General features: G+C 44.9%; 1 protein-coding gene across 1 annotated transcript in view; it reads left to right on the top strand.

Annotated features, from left to right (window-relative positions):
• Window positions 1-11,915, top strand: part of LOC106817090 (protein crumbs-like) — a 28,634-nt gene extending 16,719 nt beyond the window's left edge. The window contains exons 9-19 of the mRNA XM_014821738.1: window positions 536-721; window positions 1,543-1,688; window positions 2,079-2,148; window positions 3,155-3,416; window positions 3,956-4,066; window positions 4,997-5,167; window positions 5,767-5,937; window positions 6,534-6,761; window positions 7,081-7,158; window positions 8,041-8,237; window positions 8,634-11,915. Of these exons, the coding sequence (XP_014677224.1) occupies window positions 536-721; window positions 1,543-1,688; window positions 2,079-2,148; window positions 3,155-3,416; window positions 3,956-4,066; window positions 4,997-5,167; window positions 5,767-5,937; window positions 6,534-6,761; window positions 7,081-7,158; window positions 8,041-8,237; window positions 8,634-8,849 (1,836 nt within the window). The 3' untranslated portion in view covers window positions 8,850-11,915. The remainder of the gene's footprint in view (window positions 1-535; window positions 722-1,542; window positions 1,689-2,078; window positions 2,149-3,154; window positions 3,417-3,955; window positions 4,067-4,996; window positions 5,168-5,766; window positions 5,938-6,533; window positions 6,762-7,080; window positions 7,159-8,040; window positions 8,238-8,633) is intronic.
• The last annotated feature ends 544 nt before the right edge of the window (window positions 11,916-12,459 follow it).

The following is a 12,459-nucleotide window of genomic DNA, read 5'->3' as shown; positions in this document are numbered from 1 at the left end:
TACTAGTACTAGTAAATCTTCTGTACGCTAGTGTGGAAAGTCGTGCGAGCGAATTTACAGCAAATGGTACTGCGAGAAAATGTAAAAATAAACAAAAATAAAATGAAATTGAAAAACAAAAGAGAACAATTACAAAAAATATAACACGAAGGGTATAACATAGGGGGTTATATTGATAATGTAGGACTATATATATATATATATATATAAAGTTTGTTATATTATATTATATTATATTACAATATATAATATTGTAATTTTCTTAGAAATATATTCCTTATAAGAAATTATATGTCAATAACATATATATAATATATAATAATATATGATATGTTTAATATAATATCTAGAGTGGTGGTGGTGGTGGTGGTGGTGGTATCCTTGTGGTGGTTTCTATCGATGCTCGCTGGCCAAGCATCACACGACAACACTAACAGCAATGTTCTTGTGTTTGTNAACTTGTGCTGCCCCACACCACACATCTGTTGATTCTGTCTGCTGTAACTCACACGTGCACATGACGTGTCACACACAGGTGCGCGTCGGCACGGTGCTGCTGCCGTTCTTCCCCGACGACGAGATCGGCAGCTTATCCGCCGAGCGATTGCTCGCCTCGTTCCCAGATGGCGCCCCCGTCACGCCGTGCGTCGGTGAACCTGTGTGTACGGTGGAGCCGTGCGGTGACCACGGCACCTGCCACGACCTGTGGAACATGTTTGAGGTAAGCGGGGCGTTAATTTAATTAAATTACCTTATTTAATATAACTATTAATTATTATAATTATTAGTTAATTTAATTTAATTTAAAAAGTTACAGAGCTGCACTGCAGCTGTACTGAATATGCTCTGCACTGAAGTTGTACTAATTTCATGTAATAATTGCATGATTGCACTAAATGCACAAAGTTTGCATAATATTTGAGGTGATATGCGCTGAGCTGCAAATAAGCTGCTACTGCCGCTGTCGTTGTTGTTGAGTGCGTTTAATGTTGTTGTTGTTGTTGTTGTTGTTGTTGTTGTTGAGTGCGTTTAATGTTGTTGTTGTTGTTGTTGTTGTTGTTGTTGTTGTTGTTGTTGAGTACGTTTAATGTTGTTGTTGTTGTTGTTGTTGTTGTTGTTGTCGCTGTTGTTGTTGTTGTTGTTGTTGTTGTTGTTGTTGTTGTTGTTGTTGTTGTTGTTGTTGTTGTTGTTGATGTTGTTGTCGTTGTTGTTGAGTGCGTTTAATATTGTGCTGATAACTGAGCTGCTAAGTTTACAGTCTTACAAAACAAAACATGTAACAAATAAGTTTTTTTAAGTTTCTTCTCAAGTTGTACATTAAATGTTCTTTTTAGTTTATTTTACTGTAGTTTTACTACTTTACTTCTGCATTACTTCTGCTTTTTAGTTCATTTTACTGTAGTTTTACTACACTTAAATTCTACATTTCTCCAGCTTTTTGGTTCATTTTACTGTGGTATTATTAAACTTTCCTGCCACATTACATCTACTTTTTATTTTTCCAACTAGTTTTATTACACTTGACGTTTTTGTACGTTGCAGTGTGACTGCGACGTTGGCTTTGAGGGAGACGTGTGTGACGTCAACATCGACGACTGCGTCGGCCACGCGTGTGAGAATGGCGCCACCTGTGTGGACGGCATTGCTAACTACACGTGTTTGTGCGTCGATGGATACACCGGGGACAGGTGAGGCAGCCGTCGCTGTACTAACTACTGCTGTCTACTAGTACTAGTAAATCTTCCGTACACTAGTGTGGAAAGTCGTGCGAGCAGAATTTTACAGCAAATGCTAACTGCGAGAAAATGCATATATTAATATTGTAATTTTCTCTTATATAAATATATTCCTTATAAGAAATTAATATGTCAATAACATATATATATGATTTAATATAATATCTAGAGGGCACCTTGTTGGTGGTTTCTATCGATGCTCGCTGGCCAGCATCACACGAAATATACACTAACAGTGATATGGTTTCCCTTGTGTTTGTAGGTGTTGAGATTGACGTGTCAACGCTTTAGCAGTGATGTTCTTTGGTTTGTAGGTTGAGATTGTCGTGTCAACGCTTACAGAGCATTGTTGCTTGTGTTTGTAGCTGCTGAGATTGGACGTGTCAACGCTTACAGCAACGTTCTTGTGTTTGTAAGTGTGTGAGAATTGACGTAGATGAAGTGTGCGACGTGATCCGTGTCAGAATCGGAGGCGTCTGCAGCGACCTCATCAACGACTACGAGTGGCAACTGTAGCGGCTAACTACAACACGGCGCCTCCTGTGAGATCCTGGTGAGTCGCGCGGCGACGACGGCGCCATGTTTGGGTCTATGCTCATGGCAAAGAATCGTGGTCGAAATGTTAAAGTTCACGCTTCGTTGACATGCATTTTACTAAATAAACAATCTTTATCATGCGTGGATTAAAGATGAATAAATAATTTAAAATAAAGATAATAATTAAAATGGATATTAACATAATACGTTTGGTTGTAGGTTACACAAGGACTGTCAATAGCAGCCCATGTCAGAACAATCGCTACCCTGCTATGAAACGACCCCATACAGTGAACAGTATGTACCATTAGCAGCAGGGAGGTGGAGAGAAAAGAGGGAGAGAAGAGGGGGGAAGGGAGAGAGAGAGAGAGAGGGAGAGAGAGAGAGAGAGAGAGAGAGAGAGAGAGAGAGAGAGAGAGAGAGAGAGAGAGAGGGAGAGAGAGGGTCACTCATATTGACCTGTCTATTACACGCGGCACAGTCCAGTGTCAGTCCTGTGGTTGCTGCACTCCTTCTTCTTACTCCTTCTACTTCTAACGTTAACCCTACACTACTTCTCTTCTCCCATTACTCACCTCAGTCACAGAATTTTGCCCCCCACCCCACCCACGCATTCATCTGGGAATTTGCTCAGGTTACGTCATTATGGACATTTTTAGGTACAGGTTATGAATATTAAAGCGAGTGATTAGGATAGAGGTGATTCACATCATAATACGGGTGGGCTTGTGCCCCTCTATAACGTAAAAGTATCAAATTTCAAGAGCTACAGTTACGGCCCTAGAGTTGCATCTCTTCGTCTTGCATCTGTCGTTTATTACGTTTACGTCCCGGGAGACGGACGGGTAAATCTAACCAGGGGGCGCCTCTGTGTGTCGTAGATTTCGTTCAACTGCACGTGCGTGCCGGGCTACGAGGGAATCGTCTGCGAGAACGTGATAGACTACTGCGCCGGCGACCCCTGCCTCAACGGCGCCACCTGTGAGTCGATAACGGAAGCTCTCGACTACTACTGCCACTGCGTGCCCGGGTACGACGATCGGAACTGTTCGACGAACATCGACGAGTGTGCGAGCGACCCGTGTATAAACGGCGGAACATGTATGGACGGCGTGGACGAATACACGTGCGACTGCTTACCAGGTACTGGTCACTGCATGGACGTGCAACGATGTGATTGTGTTGGTCTGTAGTCGCGATGCCTCCCGCGCATAATCCTTATTCAAATTCGTGCAACCACGTACTATATGTTGTAATATAAACGTCTTATAACTTTGTCGGGTCCAGACTATTAACATAAGAATAATAATAATAATAATAATTAATTCTTATATTAAGAGTATATAAGTATATAACATAAGTAAGATGTTATATTATAAGTTAGATCATGTAGGACTATGTTGGAATTGTGTTAATTGTAATTAAGGACATTACATTAGAATCGTATATAAGGCCAAGGCTAAACAAATCCATCACACCCTGAAGGTGGCAGTATTTCTGTTATCACATGGCATACGTTACGTTACGTAGTGATTCGTTCTGCGTCGGCGTTAATCCGTGTTGCCTACAAGTTGGATCGGTGAGAACTGAGCAGGATGTGGATGAGTGTGAGTCACGGTGAGAACTGTGAGCAGGATGTGGATGAGTGTGAGTCGGTAGCTGTAATCCGTGATGTTTTACAGGTTGGATCGGTGAGAACTGTGAGCAGGATGTGGATGAGTGTGAGTCGGACCCGTGTCAGAACGGAGGCGTCTGCGTCAACTACCCCGGCTTGTTCTTCTGCGAATGCAACGGTACCGCTACGAAGGTAGGTGGCGCTACTGTCCTCTCGCGTCGCAGGGTGGAGCGAACAGGAATGGCTGGCAGTGAATAATTGTATCCCCCCCGCCGACGGAAGTTCGCCGGGGATATATGTTGTCATGTCTGTCCAGCCGCTCGCCGCCGCCGCCGCCACTGCAGACCCGCCCGCTGCTACAGACACTTCCCTTCGTCTATAACTCGACCCTTAATTGACCAAGCGTGACCAAACTTGGTATACTTACACATCTTGGGAGAAGGGTCTCGCGTACCAAAACCAGGTCACTGCGACATTATTTGACCTTGACATAGACCTTGATCATGTTTCCCTTCCGCTCTATAACTCGGCCCCCTAATTGACCTAGCCGACCAAGCTTGTATACTTACACATCTTGGGGAGACAGGTGTGTCGCGTACCAAAACCCCTAAAGGTAACCAAATTTGACATACTTGCACATCTCTTTGTGACTTATTTCACTTTACCTACCTTGTACGTCTCCTTACGGAATATTTCATTTATACTAATCACGGGGGAACATGTATGTTGCGACAACTGCCATTTTTAGTTTATTAATAAATTTTCTGTCGAGTGTCGGTTGATTTTTCTCACTAGTAAATCTAGTGTGTCATGCTTGTAAATATTTTGTTTATGGTTCTGCTGTTGTCCTGTGCAGTGACGTATTTTTCTCAAATTACTTGTTTATTACTTTACTTTACTTATTTATTTATTTATTAAATTATACATTCAGTTAAAATGTATCAAAATGAACGACGTTTTTTCTTATAGCAGAGGTGCCACGGGGTTGGTATTTTTGCGTTTACCATGTCACGTCTACAACATTGTGTCAATAGTAATCTCACAGGTCTAACTCTCTCTCACAGGAACTTTAATCTTGCATTTATATAATATCGGGTGACTGTTGCAGGCCTGCTGTGTGAGATCGACATTAACGAGTGTGAGGACGAGAGCAAGTGTCTGAACGAGCGTCGTGCACCAAACTACCCCGGCGGATACTTCTGTAACTGCACGCTCGCTACGAGGGAGACGACTGCCAGATCGCCAACTGCTCGACCGTCGCTTGCGAATACTCCGCCAAGTGCTTCGTCGACCCGGTCAACGCCACCTGGTGGTGTGACTGCGCGCCGTACTACGCAGGTGTGAGCGAGGGCGAGGGTAACACCCGCGTGCGGTGATATGGTTCCGCGCACGCTCGCGCAGTTACGTTTTTACGTTTGTCGCGTTGGGGCGGATTTTCCCATTTCTTGTCCATTACGGAATTTGTGAAAATCCGTCAAATTCGAATTTGATTTTTATTTAATTATTTGCATGCTGGGAATTATTACTGCGTGTAGTATTGACGTGAAGAAGTGGTGAAATTTAATAGCATTAAATTGAGAGTGGGGAAGGGAGCAAGGTTGTCTAGTCAGTCCCACCGTAACAACGGATTAGTCAAACTAAATAAATAACTAAAAACTGATTAATTATGTACAATTATAGCATTGAATGAATTAACTACGTACGGTCATCAGAAAAAATATAACATATTAATAATAATATAATATTTATATAAAATTATAAGATCTGACGGGAAGAATAATCGCACGGACATTTTTCTGCGCAACAGGTGAACTCTGCGAGATACTCGGCGAATGTCTCGATCAGCCATGTCTAAACAAACGGAACATGCTACAGGATGACCTTGCGGGAACTACAGCTGCGACTGCGAGCATGGCTACGAGGATCACAACTGTTCGACCGTTATAGACTGGTGCGAGCGCGATCCTGCTGCAGTGTGTGAGAATGGAGGGACGTGCGTGACGGTGCCATCTACGGGCTGGTACTGCGAATGCCCCATCAACTTCGCAGGTAGGAGCGCGCCGCGAACGTTCTGTTGTCGACGGCAGCTGATGGGAAACGTCTTCTCAGAAATCTCCTTTGAAATCTTTCTGAGAAATCTTTGCTGATAGGAACAATTTGCTGCTTATATTGACTATGCTCTTGATGAAATTTCATTCCAAAATTTCTCTCATTTTCTAAGCGTGAGTGATTTCGTATTCACAGCTGCATTCTGCGTCTGTTTCTCAAACGAATAGTGACGTGGTGCCTGTGAGGGGTAGTTTTTACCTCAATAGCAATAATTATTGTCGTCCCTAGCTGCACGTTTGTAATTAGTGCAAACTAAACACTAACTACAAATACGGTAGGATACAGCAAAACACAGCACAACAACACAACACAGCACAACACCACACAACACAACACAACACAACACAACACAACACAACACAACACAACACGGCACGGCACGGCACGGCACGGCACGGCACGGCACGGCACGCACGACACGACACCGACACGACACGACACGACACGACACGGCACAACACAACACAACACAACACAACACAACACAACATCCTGCAACACAACTTCGACCTTCTTTCTCTCTCTCTCTCTCGTAGGTAACTCGTGTGAGATTCGCATCCCGGACTGCAGCGACGCGCTCTGTCTGCATGGCGCCACCTGCCAGAACGTGCCCGACCCGTACGGCTACGTGTGTCACTGCGCGCCGGGCTACACGGGCGAGGACTGTGAGACGGACATTAATGAATGCGAGGACGCTCCATGCAAGAACGGGGGAACCTGCACCAATCTCATCGGTTACTACGAGTGTGACTGCAGCGGCACAGGTACGAGTGTGCGTGTATGTGTGTGTTGTGCTGTGTGTGTGTCGTGTGTGTGTGTGTGGTGTGTGTGTGTATGTGTGCATGCGCATGCGCGCGTGTGTGTGTCGTGCGTTGTGTGTGTGGTGTGCGCATGTGTGGGTGTGCGTGTGTGTGTGTGCATGCATGTGTGCATGGCGTGCGTGCGTGCGTGCGTGTGCGTGCGTGTGCGTGCGTGGGCGTGTGCGTCGGCGTGTGTGTTGCGTGCGTGCGTGTGTGTGCATCAGCTGCATGAACTCAGCGCGTGTATAACACGCCATGATAACTGATAATATTTCGTCTGCAGGTTACACGGGTCAGAACTGTACGGAAGACATTGACGAATGCGAGGACAATCCCTGCGCAAACGGTGGAACGTGTTACAGTAAGCCTCACGTTTTCTCGCATATTATTTCATATCTCGATTTACTTATTATATTAATCTTCGCTTCGTGTTTACGTCGTTGAGGTGAATAATCAATCCCTCCACGTTATATGTCATTGTAATCTACGCCATGTTGTTATCACACCTGCCACCACGGTTACCAGGGCGCGTAGGTAGCAAATGCCTGGGGGGGGCGAGTGACGGATCCACGATTTCTAGGAGGGCGTGAGCAATAGGAGGGGGGTCTGGGGTTTCAAAATTTTGAAAATGTAGATCGCAGGAGATGGTATTTGAGGCACCTTTTGAGTACATGTACAGCCTTCATTCTGACTACGACAATTCTCTTTTAGTAGAACAATTAATTTTTTTAATTTTGCTCCGAAATCTAGGGGGAGGGCAGCTACCCCCCCCCGCCAGGCTACGGCCATGGTTACCTTTGTATCGGTGAAGTTACAGAGAAAAATACCATCAGGAGCTAATGATACCTAGTTGTTATTAGTTCCTGATGATGTTAGGAGGAAAAATGATCACCGAGACGTTAGTGATAAGGTGATGAAGGGAAGAAGTCTAGGTAGATCTAGATAGGATCTATTAATGGACTACTTTGTCTGAGCGGTCACGCATGTAGTTCCGTATTACTACGCGACGGTTCACCCCCCTTCCAATCGGTAACCATCACGCATCGAATTACTCCAATTAAAAAGTAAAATTTGATAATAATTGATGTCTAATAACTAACTCTAACTCTAACTATAACAGCTGTTCCTCCTTCTATGTAAACTTTCTCCTATAAACTATTAACACACACTGTGCTGACTTTATCCTACATCTCGCGAGAACACGCGTGATAGTAACAGCACCATGCCTCTTCCGTCTGCGCAGACTTTCGGGGAGACTTTAACTGCACGTGTACTGCTGGTTACATCGGCTTGCTGTGCGGCCACGCTGACGGCTGCCACCCGGCCCCACACTGCAAGAACGACGGCACGTGTATGAACGTGCTCGATTTAGCCACGGGAAACTACACGACCGTCTGCGAGTGCAAGGACGGATACGATGGACCGACGTGCACAGAGGAGGTAAGCGGTGGAGTAGTGTATGTGTGTGTGCGCGCGTGTGTGTTTGTGTATGTGTGCGCATGCATTTGTGAGTGTGAGTCTGTGTGTGTGCGTGCGTGCGTGCTCGCGCGTCTATGCTTTCATGATATTCATGTCTGTGTGCATATGTGGTATGTGCACGTGTGTGCGTGCGTGCGCATGCATGCGTGTGTGCGCCTGCGTGTGCGTGCGTGCGTGCGCACGCATGCGTGTGTGCGTGTGTGCGTGTGTATGTACGTGTGTCAACACGTGTGCGTGAGAATATGTTTCCATATGAGCGAATCTCGACTGCGTAATGCGATCTGCAGACCCCAGCAGCCCCCCCTCCCCCGCGGCGACGACGACTAACACGTGGCGCCCTCTGTTGTTTGCGTACAGCTGGTGAACACGGCGCGTCTGGTTGGCATCATCGTCGGCGTCATCCTCGCCGCTCTCCTCCTCATCGGCATCGTCGTGCTCGTCGTCATGGTGATGACCGCGCGGAAGAAGCGCGCCACGCAGGGAACCTACAGTCCGTCTCGACAGGAGATGTCCGGATCGCGGGTGGAGATGGGAAGCATCATGAAACCGCCGCCAGAGGAACGACTCATATGATCGCCGCCAGGTGGCGCCGCCCGAGGAGCGATTCATGATCGCCGCCAGGTGGCGCCGCCCGAGGAGCGACTCATGATCGCCGCCAGGTGACGCCAGGCGAGTGCGACGGTCGGCGATGGCGAAGGACGCTCCATTGTTGACGGACTCGCTCGCAGGTGGCGGCAGCGGTCGGGGCGCGAGGGACGTTCCGTTGTCGACGGACTTGGATTGTCGTGTGCTGACGACGATGGCGCCTTGCTCACAGCCGCGGCACCAGGTGGCAGCAGCACCGCGCGGGAACGTTCGATTGTTCTATTGTTTCGCACGGGTTCTCGCTGAACTTGTAGGATGCTCATGCGTCTGCTCGCTCGTCCGCCTTCCCGCCCGCGCACCTGCCTGCGTGTCCCTGTGCAGTACCAATAGTGTGCACAGGGCCAGCTCTGTGGCACTAACACTACCGCACTATACGGTGCGGAGTGCACGCATGATATTAGTGCCAACGTCAGCGTTCAGGATCACGTGCATCTGTGCGGAGTCGGCCGGGCACTAATGCCGCACAGCGGGAACGCGCGGCATTCCGGGGAACCGGAGAACTTCCGGAATCCAACAATGTGCGGAGCCACACTCGATTATTCCGTCTTCATTGGCAAATTTGTTCCGAATTTCTAGCGAATTGCGAGGTTCTAGCAGATTGTGAGTGTCGTGCGTTCGTTCCGAGGGCGGGTGCTGTGATTGTGTACAAACTTTATATAGGTAATGAGTGATTGTTTGAGCCTGAATTCGATAATGATGACGAAATATAATCGGAAGAAATGGTAGAGAGGAAATGGTCTATTTAAGTATTGTCCCTATCAGTTATTTTTACTTGAGCTTCATCAACATAAGGCAGCAGAGCCCGTGGTTACTACCGATATGCATGTTCACGTGTACGATACAATCCTTCTCATTTCCGCATGTAAAGTTTCTTAGTAGATACAAATTACCCAACCCTTGTACAGGTGGCACTAATAGTTTTGTTACTCAAAAACTATCAAAATGTGTAATGCTTGTAAGCTGTCCATGTATTATGGTAGAATAGGACGTGATGGGTGCACTGTGCATGTAAAAATGCATTCCATCTCGTATCCGATTCAGAAAAGTTTTCTATTTTGTCTCAGATTTCAAGGTTTAAAGGCTGATAACGAAAAGCATGCCATGGTCACAATACTTAAGTTGATCATTTCTTTGACTCTGATCTGCTCTGAATGCAGGTCGAATGAGTTTAGAGATTTAATTGAAAAGGCAGCTAGATTTTATTCACAGAAGTTTTTTACGTGTGGAATTGATATAGATATCAACTTTCTGAAACGTCTTAGGGACCATGATCTATAATTCTCCTTTTATCTGTATTGGCGTTTATAGTTGGTTTAATCAGTGGTTAGGTGAATGGTCAGAAAAAATCCTAAGCAATTTCACTGATAAAATCCCGGAATATAAGGTTCATTTTAAGGTGATTTTAAATGTGAAGTTATATGACATCTATCCTTGAGATATTTAAGACTATATTCTATAGCTGCTCTTGCTGATTTTTTTACCATGTAAATCTATAATGCGGGCAAACATGTAATAAGCGAATATCTGCCAGCTTACCTTATATTTTACATCAGCAGATGAGGAGATATATTATTATAAGTGCAGAGGTGTGTATTATTAGTGTATGATGCTAACTTATTGTGTACATATATAGGGGCCTACTGTTGCACACTCTACATTTAATTAGCTTGTGATTTGTGTGAGAAAAGTATGAAAATGTTAAATCACGTGCGATCTTACGCGCCTACTCGCCCGTCCACTGTTTTAATATAGTGTCACATCCTCCGTTTTTTCCAAGGTCATGGAGGTTATTGTTATCCGAATCGTGCCTTTTTTATTAGGAAACCACGAGCAGGGAGTCCACGAGTGATGATTGTTAGCCGTCGCACTGGACTAGGCTTATGTTGTCAGGGAGTAATATGAAAGGTAGCTCCAATGAGTGGTGGCGTTGTAGGTAGTAGATGGTTATGAAAGTCATCTATAGCTCGAACCATCGTAGTTCTATTCGGTAGGCGTCGTTCCCGGTATTTGGTGCGGTGTGGTTTGTGTGGAGGGTTGTTTATTCACCGCGAACCATCGCACAACCGACATCATAGTGTAGAGAAATAATCCCACGTCGTCGTAGTCACGTGGCGTCATCTGGTGGGCAGCCTGAATTTAGTTCTACGTGATTCACTCGTTTTACTCGATTTAACGAAAGTCATCTATTGTAAATGTAATCTGTCTTTTTAATCTAATTGTAAACAGCAGGCGATAGCATACAGTGGATCGTTGGTCGCATTTCGTGCGCACATTCCATGTTCGGGTACAAAGAACGCGTGGTTAAATATGATTATTCGTGTATTTTTTTAATACGTAATTCGTACAGTTGTAAATAATCGTGTATATTTAAAAATGTAGACGGTAGATGATTTTTACTCGGACAAGTTTATACGACGAAAACATGTAACAATGTCACACGGACACCATCGTGTGTGTGTGACGATGTCTATAATGTTTATATACCATCCAGGGAACAACAACATTTATACACAAACACATTCCCATTACGAGCAATGTGATAAGAAGCTTTGCATTTGCTTTGAAGATGTATAATATTTGCACACGAAAATCTGTAACTATCTATAACGGTAAAGTTTTCGTCTGATATGTTTACAATCGGTTACTTTAATAACAATATCAATGTGAATCATGGTCACGGGTTCAGCATACGAGACTGACTGGCCATGCGCGCGTTATATCTGACGTCGCAATAGTTCAATCATTTTACAGTCGATATCAGATCAATCTATTTCGCATCCATCTTGGCGATTACAGTAAAGATATAATGTGTGTGAATTCCACGCTCGGGTGCGTAATGGTACTAAACAAAGTCATTGTGGAGAGCGAAATCGGTAGCCGAGCCCGTAATTCCCCGCTGTCTGATGGTGGGGTGGCCGCCATGACAGTTGACGCCCGCCTTGTGATGATGGTATTGCATAATAAAGATGTCATCATCGTACTCTTTACACAAAACTGTCTATCCAACACTCGTTCTCTGTTGTTACATTGAGCTTGTCTCGCATTCCGTCCGCGCCATGACAGCAACAAAGGGCGATGTTGTTGTTGTTGTTCTGTTGCTGTTGTCTGCTGTCGTTGTTGTTGCTTGTTGTCTAGTTATATGATTGCTGTTGAGTTGTTGTCGTTGTTTGTTGTTGTTGTTGAGTTGCTGTTGCTAGTTGTTTGCTGTTGCTGTATTATTGTTGTTGTTGTTGTTGTTAATTGTTGCGGTTCGTTTTGTTGTTGTTGTTGTATATTGTTTGTGTTTGTTTGTTGCGTTGCTGTGCTTGAGGCTGCTGCTGCTTGTGTGTACTTTAAAACAAATGATGCAGTTCATAACAACAGATATCGTCTGTTAAGTTCAATTCTAGTCAAATCTTTCACAACTAATGGTTCTTACCTGACAAAAATTGCAAACAGAATAAATTTCTGGCTTGCAAGTACTCTGAAACCCTCGCCAAACAATATATCAAAAGTAGAAAAAAGAAGTGGGAAAAATTGCTAACATTGCATAAAAACG

Source organism: Priapulus caudatus, unplaced genomic scaffold (assembly GCF_000485595.1).
Source record: "Priapulus caudatus unplaced genomic scaffold, Priapulus_caudatus-5.0.1 Scaffold1593, whole genome shotgun sequence".
Taxonomy (NCBI): Eukaryota; Metazoa; Priapulida; class Priapulimorpha; order Priapulimorphida; family Priapulidae; genus Priapulus; species Priapulus caudatus.
This window is presented reverse-complemented; position numbering and strand designations above follow the sequence as displayed.